The sequence below is a fragment of the Phascolarctos cinereus genome, unplaced genomic scaffold (assembly GCF_003287225.1).
Source record: "Phascolarctos cinereus isolate Bilbo 61053 unplaced genomic scaffold, phaCin_HiC Scaffold_4;HRSCAF=312, whole genome shotgun sequence".
Classification (NCBI taxonomy): domain Eukaryota; kingdom Metazoa; phylum Chordata; class Mammalia; order Diprotodontia; family Phascolarctidae; genus Phascolarctos; species Phascolarctos cinereus.
The window spans coordinates 64,929,176-64,951,274 of NW_027555847.1; the positions used below are offsets into that span (position 1 = coordinate 64,929,176).

Here is a 22,099-nt window from a genome sequence, read left to right on the forward strand (position 1 = left end):
CAGCTCAAAACAGTCTGTTCTCTGAACCTGAAGCTTTAAAGAAGGATTCTAGAATGGTTACAAAACTGATATTGACAATATATACAATAACAATAAAACAATTATGCATTAGTTGTAAAGGGATGGCAATATAGATAAACCTTGATTTGTACAATAAATGTGTTTCTATAAATCACGTAAATTACTTTTTTCTAAACGGAATCATTTTTAAATGTATTTGAGGACATCAATTACAATTTAAAAATCACTCCCTTCAATTATAAGACTTGTAAATTTGAATTTTTATGCAATGAATTTGCTTAAAATTGGATGTACTTGCAATAATAACCTAAGGAATGGGTAGAGTATTTAAAGCAATTAGCCAATAAGCCTATAACTATTATTAGTATGAACCAAAGTTGTCTCAGTTAAGAAAGAAAATGATAATGGAAACTGAATTAGAAAACAAGACATTGTGATACTGAAGAGTCTGTACAAGCCACTTAACCTCTCTGGGCTGTAAAAAGAAAAGGTTGATCTATCAGGGCTGGGGCACCTGTGGCCTTGAGACCACATGCGGCCCTCTAGGTCCTCAAGGTCAGCCCTTTGACTGAATCCAAACTTCACAAAACAAATCCAATGAAGTTTGGATTCAGTCAAAGGACCACATTTGAGGACCTAGAGGGCCACATGTGGCCTCGGGGCCACAGGTATCCTAGCCCTGGAATCGTCATTGAGTTTCCTTCAAGCTCCAGCTTACATGCCATGACTCTCTAATGACATTTTGACTAGAATTCAGAAGAGAAAGTTTAGACACCGACTGTATCACTGGGAGATTTCTACATCAACAATACAGTATACAATTTTTAAAAATCTTCTTAAGGAAAAAGGCTAGGATTCCTATAATAAGTTAACATATGACTTAGCTCAGTCATAAAAGTAAAATAGTAATGATAGTACAAAAGGAACCCACACATTTCCAAAAAGAACTGAGCATCTTATAATTGCAAGGGAAACCTAGTCCAATTCCCTCATTTTACTTGAAGTAGAAAAAGAGTTAATTTGAAATCAGAGAACCTAGGTTCAAATTCCATCTCTGGTCCTTACTACCTGGGTAACTTTAGGCAAATCCCCTAACCTCTCTGTGCCTCAGTGTTCTCTTATGAAAATGAGAGGGTTGGACTAGAAAAGCTATAAGGCCCCAGCTCTAGATGCAAGAATCAGATAAGAACCTGAGACCCAGAGAGGTCAGAGACAGAACTAGAACACAAGTCTCCTGATTTGCATGGATTCAGTGCCCTTTCCACAATGGCACCAGACAGTGGAAAAGCAGGCTGAATCTGCTCTCCACTGTAAGTGGTACACAGACTCCAGGAAAACTGAAAGCGCTCCTCCCCTTCTCAATGAACCCACCCCACTTCCAATTCTCTGCCCCTTGAGCAGGGTACAACCTGAGGTTCCAGTGGCCAGGACGTTTGGGTCAGAGTCTGATAGCACCTTTTCCCTGACCTCAGAAAGAAAGCAGTAGGTTCAATGAGTGCAGGGTGGGAGATTGTTTTTAACCTCCATTTCAAATTAAAAGATAAAGAGCTAGTGGGCCATTCCTCAAACTGCCCCCTGCTTCCTGATTGCTAAATGAGGACGATAGGCCGGCATGTGTGAAGGAGAAACTGGAGATAGGGGGTGGGGGGAGTAAAGGGGGAGCGGAAAAATAAATCAATAAAGTTATTTTTTAAAAAGAATCGGAAAAACAAACGGCAGCGGCCTAGCCTGCTGGCTACCCCTGCCCCCACCCCAGCTGCGCTGCACTGCCTGGGGTCTGTGCTGGGGGGGAGGAGGGGAATGAGGGAAGAAGAGTGAGCAGTAGGGGGAATGTGCTCAGCTGGAAGCCAGCGAGCCCAGAACAGCACCTGCTCAGCGTCCTGGGGTCCCACAGGGGCTGAAAGGTTAGTTTGGAAAGTCTCTGGTTCGTGGGTGGTGGGTGCTGGGGAGGTGGGGGAAGACTTATACGCTGTGCAATAAAGGGGGCGCCCCGAGGGCAGAAGATAGAGGGCTAGTGAGGACCTTTCCCCCCACTCCCCAGGTCTGACTGCTGCACCCCACCCACCCGCCCAGATCCTGGGGTCTGCCTCTTCCAGGCAGATAGAAAAGTGGGCTGCCTAGGAATGAGGATAGCTAGCTAGACCATGAATCGATCAGAGACTTCGAGGAGGCGGTGGTTCCGAACTGTGTAGGATTGGAGTAGGCATCTGTCTGATATAAGCGTGCGAGTGAGTGTGTGTGTGAGTGTGTGTGTGTGTGTGTGTGTGTGTGTGTGTGTGTGTGTGTGTGTGTGTGTGTGAGAGAGAGAGAGAGAGAGAGAGAGAGAGAGAGAGAGAGAGAGAGAGAGAGAGAGAGAGAGAAAGAGAGAGAGAGAGAGAGAGAGAGAGAGAGATATGTATGCGTGACTACCTGTGAGGGTGAGTTTGAACCGTGTGTGAACAGTGGCTGGCTGGCTAGAGTGCGAGTGTCCTCTGGGTACCTTATGTGACTGAGTCAATGACTCTGGATGTCTGTGTCTCTGGGTGTCCGGGGACTCTGGGTCTCGCTTTGTATCTGATTGTCTCCCTGCGTGTCTGTGTGTGCATGTGTCTCTGTATCTGTGGGTCTAGGTGGATCTGGTGACGTGAGCGCGCGTTGATCTCCATCCCTACGCCTCTCCTGTCTGGTTCTCCGCTCTCTTCACCATCGCTCCAGGCTCCAAGCTCCAATGCCCAGAGTCCTGGAGAGGGAAGTTTGCCGCCCCCAGGTCTACCTATCGCAACCTCCCTTTCCTTGTCTGCACCGCAAACTTTCCGACGGAGGCAGGAGCTGGCGCGGGCTGGAGAAGGGACAAAGAGCTCCTTAGGGAGCCTGATTGCTGGGATCCCCACGCTCTCGGGGCCCGTCCTGGACCGTGCACCCCCGCCCATTCCAGCCCTGCCCAGCCCTCCAAAGTGCCTTACCCAATTTTGATGTAGACGATGCCCAGGCTCAAGAAGATGGGGCAGATCCAGCGCCTTACTTTCCGGTTCATATTCCCCGCTGGCCGGCGGCGCTCAGTTCCACATGCACTAGGTAGGGAGGGGGCTGGGGTTTGGGGCTCAGTCTCGGGCCAGGGTCGCCCCCCACGGGGCTGAGCCCCCCCTGGTGACTCGAGGGACGGGGCCCCGGGGGCTAGGGGCAGAAGCTGGAGCAGGAGCCCTGAGCAGGCGGAGCTGTCTTTGTAAATCCCGAGAGGCAGTGGAGACAATCACCATATCCCGCCCTGGGGTCTCCGGGGTGCGGGGGGGCTGGGGTCAGGGGGTCGTCTCGGGGCGTCGGTCCGTCTGGCTCTAGACTGGCCTTCTCTCCCGCGCTCGCTGGCTAAGGGTCCGCGTGTGTGTGTGTGTGTGTGTGTGTGTGTGTGTGTGTGTGTGTATGCGTGCGCGTCTGTCTGATCTCCCGGGTTCTCGATGTCTGTCTCCCTGGCTCCCTCCTTCTCCCAGCCTCTCCGTCGCTACCCCCACCCCTCACTCTCCTTTTCTTTTATTCCGGCTTTCTCGCCTTGTCTGTCGCCCGTCGCTCCGCGAGCGGCAGGTCTGCGCACAGCCGGAGCCCCTCAGGTTCAATGCTACTGCTACTATCTGCCTCTTCTCCTCCAAATACTCGGGGCGTGTTCTCCGGGAAGGTGGGGGGGGTGGGGGTAGGGTGCTGCTTAAAAAAAAAAGAAGAAGGGGGCGGGAGTGGGGGAGAGACGGTGGGGGCCGGGAGAGGAGGAGGGCTGTATGTGTGCGTGTGTGTGTGTACGCGCGTGTGTGTCTGTGTGGAGGGTAGGAGGAGGGGGCGTGAGAACTCGCTCGCTATCACCTGCCGGGGCCGTACGGTCCTCCTTCCGATCCCGTAGCTTTCTGGGCTCCCCTTCCCAGCCGAGAGCAACCAAGGGGTCCTGGCCTCGCGTAGGGGAGGGAAGAGGGAAAGCTGGTGGGGGGGGACCAGGAGAAGGGGGATACAATCTTCCCGCGCGCGCGCGCAAGCTCGCGCACTCCTCTAGCCTGGCGGCGCAAACCAAACACCCCGGCTCAATCCGCGCTGCGCCCGGGAGCTACCTCTTCACAGAGAACTGCAGCACCTCCCGCTTCGCTCCCCGGGCTTTCCCCACCTCTCCCTCTTGGTCGGGAACCAGCCAGGGTCCTGAGGGTCCTAGGAGGCCAGAGATTTCTGCCCTAATCCCAAGCTACTCCTGCTCCAGGAGCCCTGTGGTGGAGCCCCCAGGTCCGCCCAGGTGCACGCCGGCCCCAGCTGTCAATGCAGGGCTGGAGGGGACCTCACCTGGCACAGGGGGCTGGGCTTTGGACGCTGAGCTGGGGTCTGGAGCCCAGGTAGCCACGCAGACGCGCCCGGGCTGCTCCCTGAGACTCACTGACTCGCTATCTCCCCTACTGTCCCCTCCCTCCAAACTGGAGAGCCCTGTGGCCCCGGACTAGGTGTGAGAGCGCACCAGCCCAGCTGCTAGCCCGAACCGGGAGGTGGCATCAGCAACCCTGGCCTCGGCCGGCCCAAAGTCGTCGTCTTTGGCACTGAGAGCACTACACCGATCTGGCGCTCGTTCCTGGGGGACTGTGCCCAGCATCCCGGCCGCACCCGGCCTTTTATCCGCCCCCGCCCTGAGGCTCGTGGCCCCGCAGGGGGCCGGGGAGGGAACTGCCGTGATAACGGGGGTGGGGCCCGGAATCAGAACTCCGCTCCTGGTGTTATTCCTAAAAAAGGAAATAATATTTTTTTTAAAAAACTAAAAAATAAATCAGTAACCATACTCCTCCCCCACACTCATACACACCAACCACAGCCCTGCATGTTCGCTGTGCTTCGGGACTAGCCTGTAGCCATGGATGGAGGACCCTGGCTCCACGCATCGTCCAGGATAGGGAGGCAACGCTCTACAAAACAGGGGTTGGGGCTTCCCCATTCGCCTGAGGAGGGTTCCCTGCTAAGTAGAATGCCATGGCCAGTTCTGCACCGACCACTCTTGGAGCCAGGCTGGATTTGGACCCCTGGACATCTGAAGAGGGGATAGGCTGCGAGACCGGGTTTGGGACAGGAGAGTTGGGCTGGGACAGGACAAAGTCAGTCCACCTGGATAGAGCCCCGGGGTAGCCGTAGTAGCTAGCATTCGCTGCGCCACCTGGCGGGAATGAGGGAGTGGTGCATCGCCTGTGTCAAGGAAAAGTCCCTGCTAAGAGGACAGACAGGTGGAGGCCAATTCTAGTGCCAGGCCTTCTAAGGTTACAGGTGCAGGGAGGCAGCCCCGCCAGAGACGAAAGTACAAGGAGAGGAGAAATTCACTCTCTCTGGCTGAAGTTTGTGAAGGTGAGGAAGACTAGGACGTGTAGTCAAGACCCCTCAGTTCTAATCCTGGCTCTGACTTGAACTAGCTGTTTTACTGCAGGCAAATCAACCCCATCCTCTGTTTCTTCATCGGTAAGATGGGGATAATACTTTCACTGTTGACCATACAGAGTCATTGTGAGGAGACATTTGTAAAACTTAAGCATTAAGAAATATGAGCTCTGATAGTGATCATAGAATATGAGCCCTGAAAGGGGGCGGCATAGCACAGTGGAGAGAATATGATAGATATAGGTCCAAAAGACTCGAGTTCAAATCCTGCATCTTCTACTTACTGCCTATAAAATTACCTTAAAAGGTCCCTTCCATCTTTGATCCTATGACCTTGGAGATCATCTATTCTAACCCCTTCATTTTAAAGATAAAGAAACTGAGGCTTAAAAAGGTAAAATGATTTGCCCAATATTATACAGCAATTAGTGGCAGGTGCTAGACTAAAACCTACATCTTTCCTGAACCTTTAAGCTGCTAGGGTCTTAACTCCCTCAAAAAATTTATATTGTATTTATTTTGTGTATAGGAGGAAATGTAACTGTTGTCTTCTTGGATAGAATGAAAGCATCCTGAAAATGTTTCATTTTAACATTGTAACCTCAATACCTAGCCTAACACCTGGCACCAGAAAGGGCTCAATAAATTCTTATTGATTGATTACCTCATCAGAAAATATGAGGAAAGCTCAATAACCTAGAAGAAGCCTAACTTCCCACAAGCTCTGTTTAAAGGCCTTTTTTTCTGATGAGTAGTTAAAAATCTACAAATAATCTCTATGAAAACCCTGTCACTCCTTGAGCATGTTACCATGTTTATCAGGTGTTCCCCCAAAGTCCTATTTGCTAGCTAAGTCAGCTTAAATAGTTAAATTTAGCTGTTCCATTTTGTATTAAAATCCTATTGCAAAAAAAAAAACCCTACAGAAGATTTCAAAAGACTCCCACTCCTCCATTCCCAAAGATGGAAATCTGTGAGCCTTTCTGGACAAATTTTATCCTAGAAACAATAGAGAAAACTCTAAAGAATTTTGAGTGTGGAAGTTACATTATCAGAGTTAGGCTTTAGAAACACTATTCTGACACTTTGTGCAGAGTGGCCTGTAGCAAATGGAGTCAGAGAAACCAGTTAGAAGGGGTTTTTTTTCCCGTTAAACAGATGATTAGAGTCTGTGGGTGGTGGCAATGAATGGAAGGAAAGCAATGGATGTGGGAAAAGATGTGAAGATGAACAGCACTTGATGAAGATGTGGAAGGTGAGGGAGAGCAAAGGGGGAATTAAAGATATTTGAACAATGGAACCTGGAGAACATGCAATCTTAGCCAACAAAATTTATTAAGGGACTTCAGTGTTCAAGGTACATTGCTGGGTGCTAGGCTTACAAAGACAAAACCAAAATAGAGCCCCTGATTTCAAGAAGCTTACAGTCTATTGGAGGATATATGGGGGACTATAGGTAATTCCTGATTATTTGAGAGCAAAACTGGGGGTGGGGCAGTGTCATAAAAGGCTTTCTATGGAAGATAGCAAGAGAGATGAAGCTTCAAGGCTAGGGAAAAGGAGTCAGGTGTAGCAGATAGAGAACTAGCTTTAAAATCAGGTAGATCCTGTCTCTGACACATACTAGTGGTCTGACCCTGAGCAGGTCTCTAAGACAATGGGTTACAAATTAAGTGCATCTGAATCACTGGTGATCCCTACCCTGAAGAAATCACAGGTCCAGTAAAAAAAAAAAAGTCTGAGATGGAAATTTGGGATTCTAGGATGCAGAGAATGTAAAGATCAGAAGGGAGTGCATTCTGGGCATAGATAGATAAAAAAGAAAGAATTGGGATAGAATGCTGAATTTGAGGAGCAGTAAACCCATGAGTTTTGATAGCCTGAAATACAAGCAAATTGTACATGAAAGAACACCTGACCTTGTGTCAGGGGACTTGAGTTCAGGTCTCAGCTCACTGATTTTAGTCTTTCCAAGTGCTTTACGGTCCAGAAACACTGGCCTTCATGCTGTTCCTTACCTACAAGACTCTATCTCTCACTTCCATGCTTTTTCACCAACTAGCCTCCTGTGTAGAAAGGAAAAGAGTATAGAAGCAGTCTGGAAAGGTGGGTAGGAGCCAGGATGTAGAACACTTTAAATGTCCAGCTGAGAATTGTATCCTAGAGGAAATAGGGAGCTGAGGAAACTTTCTGAGCAGGGGAATGATCTGGTCAAACTTGGATTCTTTGTGGCATTTAATACTATTGCTCATCTAAATACTCTTTGCCCTCTAGGTTTTTGTGACATGCTCCTATCTGTCCAACCACTTATTGTCTCCCTTGCTGATTCTTAGTCTATGCCACACCCACCAACTGTGGGTACCCCCTAACTCTCTATCAAGGGACCTCATCAGCTCCCATGGATTCAATTATCATCTCTATACAGGATTCCCAGATTTTATATATACATCTATATCTATATCTATATCTATATCTATATCTATATCTATATCTATATCTATATCTACATCTATATCTATATCTATATCTATATCTATATCTATATCTATATCTATATCTATATCTACATCTATATCTATATCTATATCTATATCTATACACACACACACACACACATATATACACACACACATGCGCATATATATATATATACAGCTATTTTCCAGCCTGCTTGCAATCCAACCCAGTGTCAAGGCTTTATGAGTCTGTCTAACAGTGAGTGAATGGGGAGGAGATGGGTGAGGGATAGTGAAGATAGTGTTATGTGTTGGTGAATCTTCTGGTTGGCTGTCGTTAATAATAATTTCATTCAATTATTTTTCAGTCATGTCTGACTCTTCATGACCCATCTGGGGTTTTCTGAGCAAAGATACTAGAGGGGTTTGCCATTTCCTTCTCTAGTTCATTTTACAGATGAGGAAACTGGGACAGACAGAGGTGACTTGCCCAGGATCACACAGCTAGTAAGTGTCTGAGGCCAAATTTAAACTCATAAGGATGAGTCTTCTTGACTCCAGGCCCTGCACTCTATCCGCTGTGCCACCTAGCTGCCCTGATAATAATAGTAGCTAGCATTTATAGAGTACCTACTATGTGTCAAACACTATGTTAAATGCTTTACAAAGATTATCTCATTTGATCCTATTACGATTCCCATTTAACCGATGAAGAAACTAAAACAAACAGAAGTTAAATGATTTGTCCAGGGTCACACAGTACTTAAAATAGTAAGTGTCTGAGGCTGGATTTCAGTTCAAGTCTTCCTGATTCCAGGCTCAGCACCATAGTCACTGTGCCACTTAGCTGCCAATAGAAGGTCCATAGAAATTGATTACTCAGAAGGTGCAGGCCAGAAATGAATTTGCAAACAAAAGAACGGGTAAGACCTCTCCCCCAGAGGTTCCCCACACACAACTATTGGTGGTAACAGAGTCATGGGAAATGGTAGCAGGGGTTATTGACAGAATACCTGCAAATAGAAGTTCACCTGAAGATGGCAGCAGCTCCAGACATAGAACAGAGAGAAGGGCCAGCCATAGCAATGATCCTTGAATCCAAACTGACAGATACCCCCAAAGGAGAATTCATAAGCACTGCCCAAAAGGGAGAAAATGACCCACCCAAGAGTTTAGAGATACTTTCAGCCTCATATAGTCTTTAGAGTGTACCTGATTACATTTATATTTTAAGTTTCGGCCACTTTCCTCAGGGACCTTGCATGTGTTCAAAGGGAGAATATGATCCCTGCTTTGTGAGGGCTGGGAGGAGTTGTTTCTATAATTACTGTTCTTGCTATACCTTCTTAATAAATATCCTTTTATAAAAGCTAATTAATGTCAGGGACCATACTGGTTAGGGTCTTGTCTGGGACAGTATTAAAAACCGTGACCCCTCAGGGTTACCCCTATAACCTTGAGAAGTAAATTTTCCTCTGGGGACCCAATCTTCCAGTGTGAGTGGAAATTGGGAGAGTGAGCCCAGAGGTGGTTCTACCCTTTTGTTTAGGAAACTTACTTTAGTAGCTATATGGAGTATGAACTGGAGAGAGAAGAAACTGGAAACAGGGAGTCCACTTAGGAAGTTAATGCAATGGTCCAAGCAAGAGACAATGAGGTTCTGAAATAGGGTAGCAGTTACCTGAGTGGAGAGAAGGAGCAGATACATGAGATGTTGTGGAGACAGAATTAATAAGACCTGGTGACTGATTGATTATAAGGGAGGAAGGGATGAGGAAGAGGGGAAAGTTGAAGCAGATGTTTAGTTTACAAAACTAGATGTGAAAGATAATATTAACCTCAGTAGAAATAAGAAAGTTTGGAAGAGGAGATGGTTGGGGAGGGAGAGAAGGGTAAGATATTGAGAATGTTAGGTCTGAAATATCTATGGGACATATAGTTGGAGATGTTCAGCCAACAGTTGGTGATCTATGACTAGAGCTCTAGAGAGAGATTAGGGCTGGATATGTAGATCTTGACATCCTCTTGATAGAGATGACAATTGAATCCATAGGAGCTGATAAGATCACAGAGTGGGGTGAGGGGGAGTGCAGAGAGAGAGAGAGAAGAGAACCTAAGACAGCACCCTTAGTGATACCAGTTATCAAAGAATAGAGCATAGATGATGAGAAAAGAGATCAAAAGGGTGGTCATAAGGTAAAGGAGAACCAAGAAACAATAGTGTCAGATTAGCTGAGGGACTGAAAAAAGGCCATTTGATTTGGCAATTAAGAAATAATTGGTAATCTTAGAGGAAGCAGTTTCAGGAGAGTGATTGGGTCAGAAGCCAGAGTACAAGGTGTTGAGAAGTGATTAAGAGGAGGGAAAACAGATAGGAGGGTAGATACATTTTGGGGAAAAACTTTTGAAAAAGCAAAGTGGACTAGAAAAAGGATGTTAAGGTCAAATGAAGGTATTTTAGGGATGATAGAGACCTGAGAATGTTGGTAGCTCAGGGAAGGAATCAGGAAAAGAGAGAACGGAAGAGGCTAGAGTGTAGTTCTAGAGACAAACTCCCAGAGGACACAGGAAAGGGTGGCATTGAGGAGACAAACAGAATGTTTAGCTTTGCTGAACAGAAGAGATTTTGTTGTTGTTCAGACATTTCAGTCATGTGACCCCACTTGGGGTCTCTTTGTGAGCCCATTTGGAGTTTTCTTGGCAAGGATACTGGAATGGTTTGCCATTTCCTTCTCCAAAACAGAAGAGATACCTCTTTGTAGAAAATGAAACAAAGGAATGGAGTTTGAGATGATGTTGAGGACATGTGAGGTAAGGAATAAGAGAAATTAGGAAACTTATGCTATCCTCTATTTTCTAATTAAATAAGAAGCAAGGTTCTCTGCTGAGAGGGAAAGAGGTCATGTGGTTGGGCTAAGTTGGAACAATTGTTCAAAAATGAGATAAAGAGGCAACTACAGGAGAATAAAAGGATTGACATGCAGCTATGAGAGCAAAGTTAAGATTAGATTGCATAAATCTGTAGTGGATCCAGTTGGCATGGTTATAGGACTTCCTCCAGTCATTCATCGGCATATGTGTTAGAGGAGAGATGGCAGATGGTGGGAATAAGGGGTTTGTCAGGACATAAGAGGTGATAGGATGAGGTACCAAGGACTGAGAAGTAGAGGACAGTGTATAGTTGGAACTGGTCAACTTCAGGGTCAAGATTGGGAAGGATAGAAAGAATGACCAGAGTAGGGGTGATGAACTGGGAGAGGTAGCAGGAGTGGAGTGACTGAGGTCAAGGTTCAGGTAAAGAATAAGATCAGAAAGAGTGAAAAAAAAACAGGAAGAAATGGAAGGGCATGAGATCATAGTAAGGAAGAACTTCATAATTCTGTATAATGGAGGCAGAACACTTACAGGGATATGTCCATTCCTGAAGGTGGCTGATGGTTAAGATACAGGTCATGAGAACTGAGAAATCTGAGCTGACGTCAATATGCATTGTTGTTTGTCCTTCATTCTCAAATAGGACCAGTGACATCAAGAGGGTGGTGTCTTGACTTGTGATCAAAATAGATATAAGTGAGGCAGGACTGCACAAAGTCCCAGCCTCACTCTCTCCTCCAGAGTCATCTGAGTCCAGTGGCAAGACATAAGTCAGGACAACTGGAAATGACCCCAGATGGGAGACCTTGGCCTTTTTAAGCTAGGGTCTTTCCCAGGTGTCAGTTTGTCTGAGGCAACACCCATTCAGTGATTATCTAAGGCAAAGGCAGAGAGGAGTACCGAGGGCCAGGGACTGAATTCCTTGGAAAAAGAGGAAGGATGACCTAGGGGCTGGTACATAATTGCAACCACAATCTGGAAAGGGTGAAAAAGGCAGGTGAAGTAAATCTCAAAGAAGGAAAGGGTGCTGAGTGATAGCAGCTGAAGGAGGTGATGGAAGTGGAAATGAGAGATAAGGATGGACCTACTCTTCTTCCTGGTCCTTTGGGTCTAGAGCAATGAGAGGAAGTATCCAATAATGGAGAAGGTACTCAGAGATACAGTAACTTCAGAAGGAAGAAGTTTTTTGTAATTGTAAGAAGATGTAAGGAATGTAAGAGGAAGCTGTCTGAGATAACCAAAAGAATCTTATTTTATTTACTGAGCTTGCACCCTGGGGATAATTAGGGCGATGTAAACATTGCTCCAGAACAGTTAACCTTCCCCCTGTTAATGAGTCCTGCTTCTCAGAAAACTACATTGTCCCTCCCCCTCATCCTACTACCTTCAATTTTCCCTTGAAGGAAAATGGACTTGGGTTGCTTGGTAACAAATCCTAGAGACTTGTAGAGATCTCCAGCCTTATAATAAGGATGTATTATATAATAATATAATATAAAATATAACAAGGTTATATTATAATAATATAACCTAAGGGTTTGTGTTCCCTTAAATGTATTTGGCACTTGGAGTTGCCAAAATAGGAGCTCCTTTCTCCATGGATTTAGGGGGATCACTGGACAGAGGGTTGGACTTAGAGTCAGGAAGACCTGACTTCAGCTTCTGCCCCAAATGCTTACTAGCTGTGGAACCCTGAACAAGTTAATCAGTCTTTCCCAGCCTCAGTTTCCTCATCTGTAAATTGGAGATAATAATATCCACCAACCCCCTAGGGTTGTTGTAAGGCTCAAACATGATAACATATGTAAACCTTAAATCACCCTGTAAATGCTAGTTATTTCTATTGTTATTACCAGATCTGCATAGTCTAAATAACTCACAGTAAGGGGTGGAAATTTGTCTCCTGGATTGTGGCTCTGTCCTTTGCTGGTCCCCCGCCTCCTAGGAGGTGTTGGCATCTCTTCTCCAAAGGATTGTGAGACTGTACAGCATCTTTCCCTTCTCTCCAGGAGGCAATGCCCAGGCCCCTCCCCCTTTTCTTTCTAGAATGCTGGATCCTGGACTTTTTTTGCCTCCTCCAGAAGCCTGGACCCAAGGCTCTTGTCAGTCCTCCAGAAGCCGGAGTCAAGCAGCTCTCACCATATGCTTCCCTCGTTTCCTGAGGCTAGGTAGCTGCCAGGCCAAGAGCCTCTCCTTGGCTGTCATCCCTGTGACTGTGGCTGGCAAATAGAGAAGTAAAACATTTAGTAAGTACTTATGGGTCCGAGAGAGGGCTTTGCCAATCCACAGTTTTCACCTCCCAGGGGAATCAAATTCCACTCTGATCCTTGTTCTAATCTGTCTCTGGATCTCCCCAAAGCTCTGGCAGCCTTTTCTTATAGACCCCAGGTTACAGCCTGGATCTACAAGAGCCTGACCCAATTAAATCCTACCCAAGTGGCTCACAAGATTCAGCTAATGATTCCTATGGAGGAGACATAACCAACACCCCAAAGGTTTCATCTTTTAACCTTTTTGAATTGTCTAGGCTTCTCCCTGTTCACATCCTCTCCATTGATATGTATATTCTAAGCACTTCCAGCCTTATTACTTCTAGTCATCATTCCCCTTCATGTTCTCTGCTCTCCAGACAATCTCTTCCTCACCAGGGCCCCCCATTTGCCACTTCTCTCTTTGCACAGGCTGCCCTTCATGCTGAGAATACCCTGTGCCCCATCCCCAGCCTCCATCTCTCAGAATCCCTAGTTTCTTTCAAATGCTACCTTATACTCTACACCTTGCTTTGCCTGTCAAGCTACTAGTACCCATCTCTACCCATCCCGTAGCATACATTTTGCAAATATGCCTTGATCTGTATATGCCTAGATCATCTATTGAACCAGGAAAGGCTCTGGAAAGGGTGATAAAGGCAGGTGGAGTAAATCTTGAAGGAAGAAAGGATGCTGAGTGATAACAGCCTCTCCTATACCCGTCTCCTATAAAAGTCTTGTGAAGATTTTCAGTCATGGGGGAGCCTAACCCCAAAAAAGAAAGGATTCTTAATTTTTGTCATACTCTGGCTTATTGTGCTTCTAACCCAGAGTAGAAGAACTCCAGGGGAAAATCTCTTAAACAAAGCTTAACAATGAATCATTTCCAGGAATTCCCCAAAAGGGATGGATGATGGCCCTTCCAGAAAGGTATTCATTGGACAAAACAGTAAGAAATAGGAGAGCTATTTCTTCCTTTTTTTTCTTGATAGTGTTTTATTTTTTTCCAATTACATGTAAAGATAGTTTTCAACCTTCATTTTTGTAAAATTTAGAGTTCCAAATTTTTCTCCCTCTCTCCTCTCCACCCTCCACAAGACAGCAAGCAATCTGATATAGGTTAAACACGTACAATCATGTTAAACATATTTCTGCATTAGTCATGTTGTGAAAGAAGAATCAGAAAAAAAAGGAAAAAACCATGAGAAAGAAAAAACAAACCAAAAAAAGTGAAAATAGTATGCTTCAATCTGCGTTCAGACTCCATAGTGCTTTCTATGGATGTGATTAGCATTTTCCAACATGAGTCATTTGAAATTGTCTTGGATCATTGTATTGCTGAGAAGAGGTAAGTCTGCCATAGTTGATCATTACACAGTGTTGCTGTTACTGTGTACAATGTTCTCCTCGTTCTGTTTACTCAGCACCAGTTCACATAAGTCTTTCAAGATTTTTCTGAAATCTGCCTGATCATTATTTCTTATAGAACTATAGTATTATTCCATTATATTCACATACCACAACTTGTTCAGCCATTCTCCAATCGATGGACATCCCCTCAATTTCCAATTCTTTGTCACCACAAAAAGAGCTGCTATAAATATTTTTGTACATGTGGGTCCTTTTCCTGTTTTTATGGTCTCTTTGGGATACAGAACTAGTAGTGGTATTGCTGGATCAAAGGGTATGCACAGTTTTATAGCCCTTTGGGCATAGTTCCAAATTGCTCTTCAGAATGGTTGGATCAATTCACAACTCTACCAACTAGGCATTAGTGTTCCAATTTTCCCACGTCTTCTCTAATATTTATCATTTTCCTGTTTTGTCATGTCAGCCAATCTGATAGGTGTGATGTGGTACCGCAGAGTTGTTTTAATTTGCATTTCTCTAATCAATAGTGATTTAGAGCATTTTGTTTTCATATGACCACAGATAGCTTTAATTTCTTCATCTGAAAACTACCTGTTCATATCCTTTGACCATTTATCAATTGGGGAATGACTTGTCTTCTTATAAATTTGATTCAGTTCTCTATATATTTTAAAAATAAGGCCTGTATCTAAGACATTGGCTATAAAAATTGTTTCCTAGCGTTTTGCTTTCCTTTTAATCTTGGTTGCATTGGCTTTGTTTGTATAAAACTGTTTTAATTTAATGTAATTAAAAATTATCGGGGCAGCTAGGTGGCACAAAAGGGCAGCTAGGTGGCGCAGTGGAGAGAGCACTGACCCTGAAGTCAGGAGGACCTGAGTTCAAATCCCACCTGAGACCAAACACTTGACACTTACTAGCTGTGTGACCCTGGGCAAGTCACTTAACCCCAATTGCCTATAAAATAAAATAAAATAAAAATTATCCATTTTGCATTTTATAATGTTCTCTGGTTTGGTCAGAAAACTATTTATTTCCTCTACCACAATAGAAGTGCTAAAAACACAAAAGACTCAGGAGTATATACTGACAAATATTTGGACTATTAAATACTTTGTGAGACTGCTGAACAGATGACCCACACTGGCTCAGCAGCTAACAAATCCAGATCTCCTGGCAAGCTGGGGCACTGCTTCAGGCCTTTTGCTTCAGAAGACTTCTAGTGGTTTTACCTGGCTGCAGTTCATCTTAGAGAAGCTCCAAAGTTCCAAGAATGACTTCCCACTGCCCAACAGATCAGGACCCAAGAATGCCTGACTTACACTTGCCAGATTGCTGCTAGGATTGTAAAGACCCATCCCACCAAATTGCTATTTGTTTACCAGTGCTAGCACAGCTAGGTGGTGCAATGGGTAGAGCGCTGGGCCTGAAGTCAGGAAGGCTCATCTTCCTGAGTTCAAATCTGGCCTTGGGACAACTAGGTTGCACAGTGGATAGAGCACAGGCCCTGGAGTCAGGAGGACCTGAGTTCAAATAGGGCCTTAGACACATGACACTTACTAGCTGTCACTTATTGACCGGTCCTAAGTGCCCAACCTGCACCTTAAACCACGGCAAGCAGAAATCCTTTGCCCAACATCTCTGACAGATGCACATCCAGGCTCTACTTGCCTCCAGCAATTGGGAAGATTCACATTTATTACATTCTGTTTTAGGATAGATCTGTTAGGACATTTTCTCTTCTATTGAGCCACACTCTGGCTGCATGTCAAGTCACTTAACCCCATTGCCCAGCAAAAACAAAAACAAATCTGGTCTCAGACACTTAAGACACCCAAGTGGTCTAACTCTAAGGATGTGTATGTGTACATATACATTTGTATATACATGTATATATATATATATATATATATATATAATATACTGTGTATATGATGTATGATATGCAAGTATAACATACTTATTATGTATATTATATAGATACACATGCATTGTATGTATGCATGTGTGTTTATGTGTATATAAATATGTATACATATAAATATACTAAGATTAGTTGAAGGAATTGGTGATGTTTAGCTTGTGGTTTTATTTTATTTTATTTATATTTATATTTATTTTATTATTTATTTTTATTTAATTTTATTATTATTAAATTTATTTATTTATTTATATACTTTTATATATAAATATATACATACATATATATAAATATACTAAGATTGGTTGAAGGAATTGGGGATGTTCAGCTTGTGAACAAGAATAATTGAGGAGGACATGGTAGATGTTTTCACAGATGCAGAAGATGGCAAGGTGGCAGACAGATTAAATTTGGTTCTTATCATGAGGTGGATGATTGGACTTGTTCTGCTTGGCCCCAGAGGACTGAACAAGGAGTAACAGGTGTGCATTACAGAGAGCCAGAGTATGGCTCAATAGAAGAGAAAATGTCCTAACAGATCTATCCTAAAACAGAATGTAATAAATGTGAATCTTCCCAATTGCTGGAGGCAAGTAGAGCCTGGATGTGCATCTGTCAGAGATGTTGGGCAAAGGATTTCTGCTTGCCGTGGTTTAAGGTGCAGGTTGGGCACTTAGGACCAGTCAACAAACATTGAATTAAGTGTTTGCCCTGTGCCAGGCACCGGGGATGCAAAACACGGTCCCTGATCTCAAGGAGTTCACATTCTAACAGGACTAGTGAATCCTCTCCAGTTCTGAGGTTCTATGCATCCACAGTATATTGTGGAGATATGATGGTATAGGAGAAAGAGAGGAAGACAATGAGCACTTATTAAACGCCTTCTATGTGCCAGGCACTGTACTAAGGACTTTACAAATATTATCTCATTTGATCCTCACAGCAACCCTGAGGGGTAAGTGCCATATTACCACCATTTTACAGATGAGGAAACTGAGGCAAATAGAGGTCAAGAAACTTGCCCAAGGTCACACAAGTAGCAAGTGTCTGAGGTCAGATTTGAACTCAGGTTTTCCTGACTCTAGGCCCAGCACCACCTAGCTGTACTAAATGTGGAGTCAGATGACCCTGATTCACATCTTCATTTTAATTACTACCTAAATGACCTTCCTCTATCTGGCTCTCAGTTTCCACATATAAAAAATGATGGAGGGGGGCCAGGTAGGTGGCTCAGTGGATAGAGCCCCCACCCTAAAGTCAGGAGGACCTGAGTTCAAATCCAGCCTCAGACCAAACACATGACACTTGCTAGCTGTGTGACCCTGGGCAAGTCACTTAACCCCAATTGCCTAAAAATTAAAATGAAAAAAATGATGGGGTTAGACTAGGTGGTCTAACCTAGCGGGCCTTCAAACTCTGAAATCTATGAAATACTACTTACTATATTAATAATGTAGCCCTAACTTGGATCCTATATATAAGGTTAAGTTATTGAAATACCAACAGGACCTCGTTACAAAGTGTTTTTACTCCAAGGACAATGCGATGAAGTTTTGTGTGTGTGTTTGTGTGTGTGTGTGTGTGTGTGTGTGTGTGTGTGTGTGTGTGTGTGTGTGTAAAAGAGACAGAGACAGAGACAGAGACAGTGAGAGATATTTCCTGTCAGGTTTCCTAAAGATAATCCTGGTCTTCGTTGCTTTTGAGTCCAAGCATTGTGCATGTTCAGGGCCTTGGCCAGAGGTGCTTTTTGGGGGGGAGGGGGAGAGAGAGAAGCTACCCTTCTGGGCTCTGCCCCCAGCTCCTCACAAGAGCCAGCTGACAGTTGGCTCTGTGGTCACCTCGAGAGGACAGTTATCAGGCTCTCCCACCCTTCAAGGTTTTTCCTCAGGATAATCAGGGCTGTGGTGATTCATCTTGTGGACCCGGCCCTTCCTCTCTCGACTAAAATATCTCCCTCCCTGCACGGTCCCTGGGTCAGGCCTGTGCCACATGTGACTTCCTCCCCGGCACATGCCCAGGCGAGCCAAACCCTTCCTCCCCCTCCATCCCCTTCCCACTCCCCAGCCACCCTTTTCCCTGAATAGTCTCTCATTCTCAGAGGTTGTGTGCCAGGGTTTGGTTGGTGTAAGGGGTGGGCCTCTGGGTCAGGGGATTTCTCTTACCTTCAGCCCATACCACCACTCTTCCTGTCCACACCATTACTACCCCACTCCTGTCTCACTACTTTTCACACACCTTCAGCCTTCATCAGGAAAGTTTTCCCCAGTTCATCCAGACATAGCTGGGCTTTATTTATCACAGTAGCTGACACCCAGGGTCACCACTTTCCAAATAAGACCCTGGGACCTCATGGGGCTTGTTGAGGGCAGAGGTGCCAGGGGAAACATGCTTAATCCATGGAATGCTTCAATGTTTGTGGGGATAGGAAAAGACCAGGAGTCCTGCCACTCCCAATATGGATAGTGAACTTTCACATGAACTGTCTTGTTTCAAATAAATCATTCACAGAGAGCCTCTGATTTATATGGCAGCACAGTGAAGTGTTGAAGTAAGCCCTGGAAAGATAGGAAAACCTGGGTTCATGTCCTACATCTGATTCTCTGTGACTTTGAACAAGTCTATGTAATTATTTAATCTTCCTGAACCTCAGTTTCTTCACTGGCAAATTGAGGATAATAACATCTGCATCATCTTTCTCCATAGAGCTGTTGTGAGAATCACACAAAATAATGTACAACAAAGTATGGCTCTTATCTCTCTAAGGGTCCTTACCTCCCCTGCAAGCATCTGGGCTAACGAGGCATCGGGCAAAGGACAGGCTATACATCTAAACAAATGAACAAAACATATGGAGGTGGAGGGGGGTTAGAGAGAAACAGAGAAAGAGAGAGAGAGAGAGAGAGAGAGAGAGAGAGAGAGAGAGAGAGAGAGAGAGAGAGAGAGACAGAGAGAGAGAGAGAGAGAGAGAGAAGAGAGAGAGAGAGAGAGAGAGATTGAGAGCAGGCTCTTAACAGGAAAACTTTCCTCCCCTTTTTGAATAGCATCAAAAAGAAATCCTCCTACGTGGTGGGTCCTACCTTCCCTTTGAACCTGTACAGTCTGCATGATTCATCATATGAGTGAAGGGATAGGTCTAGGTTGCTGCTCAGCAAGCATGGTTCTTTGCAGTCCCAATCCTTCCTCTTGGTATCCTAAAGATTCTGAGGCCTTTTTCCAGGTTGGGAACAGGTTGGGGTGAGGCTGAACGTCTCAGTCTCCTCTCCCACTTTCTCCCATAGAAGCTCTAAATCCCTTTCTTCTCTCCAGTTTTGAGATTCTGTCACCAGACCTCCAAAGTCCCTTGGGACTCCATTCAGTTTTGGAACTTGAGCATTGGAGCCCTGGTGTCCTGACTGGTGAGGGAGGACAAAGTCAAATGGTCCACTACATCTAGCTGGCCCCAGATGCCAGCCATCCACCCTGGCCATCTTCTTGCCATTCTGCTGCCATGTTCATACCTTCCCTGCACCCTTTCCACTTCATACTTTTGTGAAGTGTGGGTTGCCCATGAAAGATGAGTATTTCCCCATGAGATGTCTAAATATATAAAAAGGTGGCTCAGGGTTGGCATGGATAGATATCTTTGGAATTTTGCCTATCCCTCTATAAGAGATATTTTGATTCTTACCCAGAGGGAGTAGGAGGAGAAGCTAAGAGTCTGGCTACTCTATTCTCCTCTGAGAGGGGATATCAGCCTAGAATTATACCTCTCTGCCCTTCCAAATATTGCTGGTCTAGAGGAACTTTTTTTGTTATTCAAAAGCAACAAAGCCACTACCTTTCCTGGTTACTCTCCCTTAAAAGACAAAGGTAAACCAAGATTAGACTTGAAGGCTTGACTCCTTCCCATCAAATGCTGGTTACACAAAATGAGATATGCTTCTTAAGGGCAGGGACTGTATCACTTTTGTACTTGTATTTCCTGGGTTTTGTTGTTGTTGTGGGTAGCCTGGTGGCACAGTGGACCTGGAGTCGGGAAGACATGAGTTCAAATTTAGCCTCAAACAATTACTAGCTGTGTGACAGGGCAAGTTAACCCTTTTTGCCCCAGTTTCCTCATCTGTAAAATGAACTGGAGAAGGAAATGACAAACCACTCCAAGTATCTTTGCCAAGAAAACCCCAAATGAGGTCATGCAGAGAGTCAGACATTACTGAAATAACTGAACAACAACATGATAAGAGCTTAATAAATGTTTTTTTTGATTCCTTCCTTCCACATCTCCTGCATACACACGGTTCTCTGTAGAAGCCACAATTATTCTCAGACCTCTCTTCAGGACTATGTGAAGCCTGGGATTTCCATGTACAGTTTTCTCTCTGTGTCCTTCAGTATGTTAATACTGTCATGAGTGTCCACACAATGATCTTCACTGCTCTCTGAACAAAAAAATGACAGAATACTGAAAATCAAAGACAGAGCATTCACACCTTGTTCCTGAAACAGTAAAGAAGTGAGGATTTACTCTCTGGGGCACATGTCTGAGCATGCAAGCTATAGGAGGTAAGTTGATCTTGATAATACTTCTATGAAGTAAGCAAGGATGTTGCTGTTATTCCCATTTTACAGATCAGGCTACTGAGGTGTAGCAAAGTTAAGACTTAGATCATAGATGTAAAATTGGAAGTGACCTTAAAGATCATTTAGTGCAACTCTCTTTTTTGTAGATGAGGAAACTGAATTGCAAAGAGTTTAAGCGACTTGCCCAAGGTCACATAGCTAGAGTTCATATTTTAACTCCGGTCTAACACTCAAATCTAACACTCTTTACATCGAACCATACTAATTCCAAATAACTTTATAAGCACTAATCCCTTTAAGCTTCACAACTAACCTGTGAAGTAGGCTGGATAGCTACTACATATGAAGAAGCTTGAGACTTGGAGAAATGATGTGACTAGCCTGTGGTCACACAGGTAGTGTCAGATGCACAACCTAAACCCAGTCTTTCCTGACTCTATTATACCATGTTACCTCTCAGTGTGGGAAAGGCTGCTGTTGTTTTCGCTCAGTCATTTCAGGAAAGATGGAATGATGCAAACAAATGACAAAAAGAATGCACAACTCCTCAATTTCTATTTTGATTCCATAACCTTCATCAATGAGTATCTTACCTTTGACCTCGAACAAACATTGCAAAGGAGGAATTAAGTCCCAACATACATGAAGGATAGTAACAGAGAGTCAAGGGACTATATATGTGAATACATATCTCTAGATATGCACAAACTATATCCTACAATGCAGAGAAAGCTTGAAATGGTGAACTCTGGGGCACATAATTGTTAATTTCTGAGAAATCACAGAGAAGAAGCAGCAGAAAAAAATGAAGAGACAAATACTGAGTCATTTTTAAAAGCAGAAAAAAGGGTAGATTCCAGAAACTCCATACATATGAATTTGATGTCAATCTCTAACAAAATTCTAGAATGGATAATTTTTAATTATTTTTAAGAACTTAGAAAAGAATATGGTGTTCTTGGTCTAGATCTTTTCTTTTGTCTTTGGGGTATATCCAAGCTTTTCTTTCTTCTATAAAATTGTTATACACTCTTGTGTGACCCTGACTGTGGAAACTTGGTATTTAATTTCTTTTTTTCTGGCTGCTTACATTATTTTTTCTTTGACCTGGAAGCTCTAGATTTTAACTATGACATTACTACAAGGGAAGGCTTCTACTTGGAAAAGGAGTGGTAGGGTGGTATATATAAGTGGGGAGGGATAGATACAAGCCAAAAAAAGAATCAATAAAAACGCTTTCCTAGTTTACAAAATGAAACAAAAAAGCATAGAAGGGTCACAAATAGACCAGT

At 44.2% G+C, this 22,099-nt stretch overlaps 1 protein-coding gene across 1 annotated transcript in view; it reads right to left on the bottom strand.

The window, feature by feature from the left end:
• The window catches only part of WNT7A (Wnt family member 7A), an 88,977-nt gene extending 84,256 nt beyond the window's left edge, over window positions 1-4,721 (bottom strand). Inside the window, exon 1 of the mRNA XM_020981257.2 lies at window positions 2,964-4,721. Within this exon, the coding sequence (XP_020836916.1) occupies window positions 2,964-3,034 (71 nt within the window). The 5' untranslated portion in view covers window positions 3,035-4,721. The remainder of the gene's footprint in view (window positions 1-2,963) is intronic.
• Window positions 4,722-22,099: the final 17,378 nt, after the last annotated feature.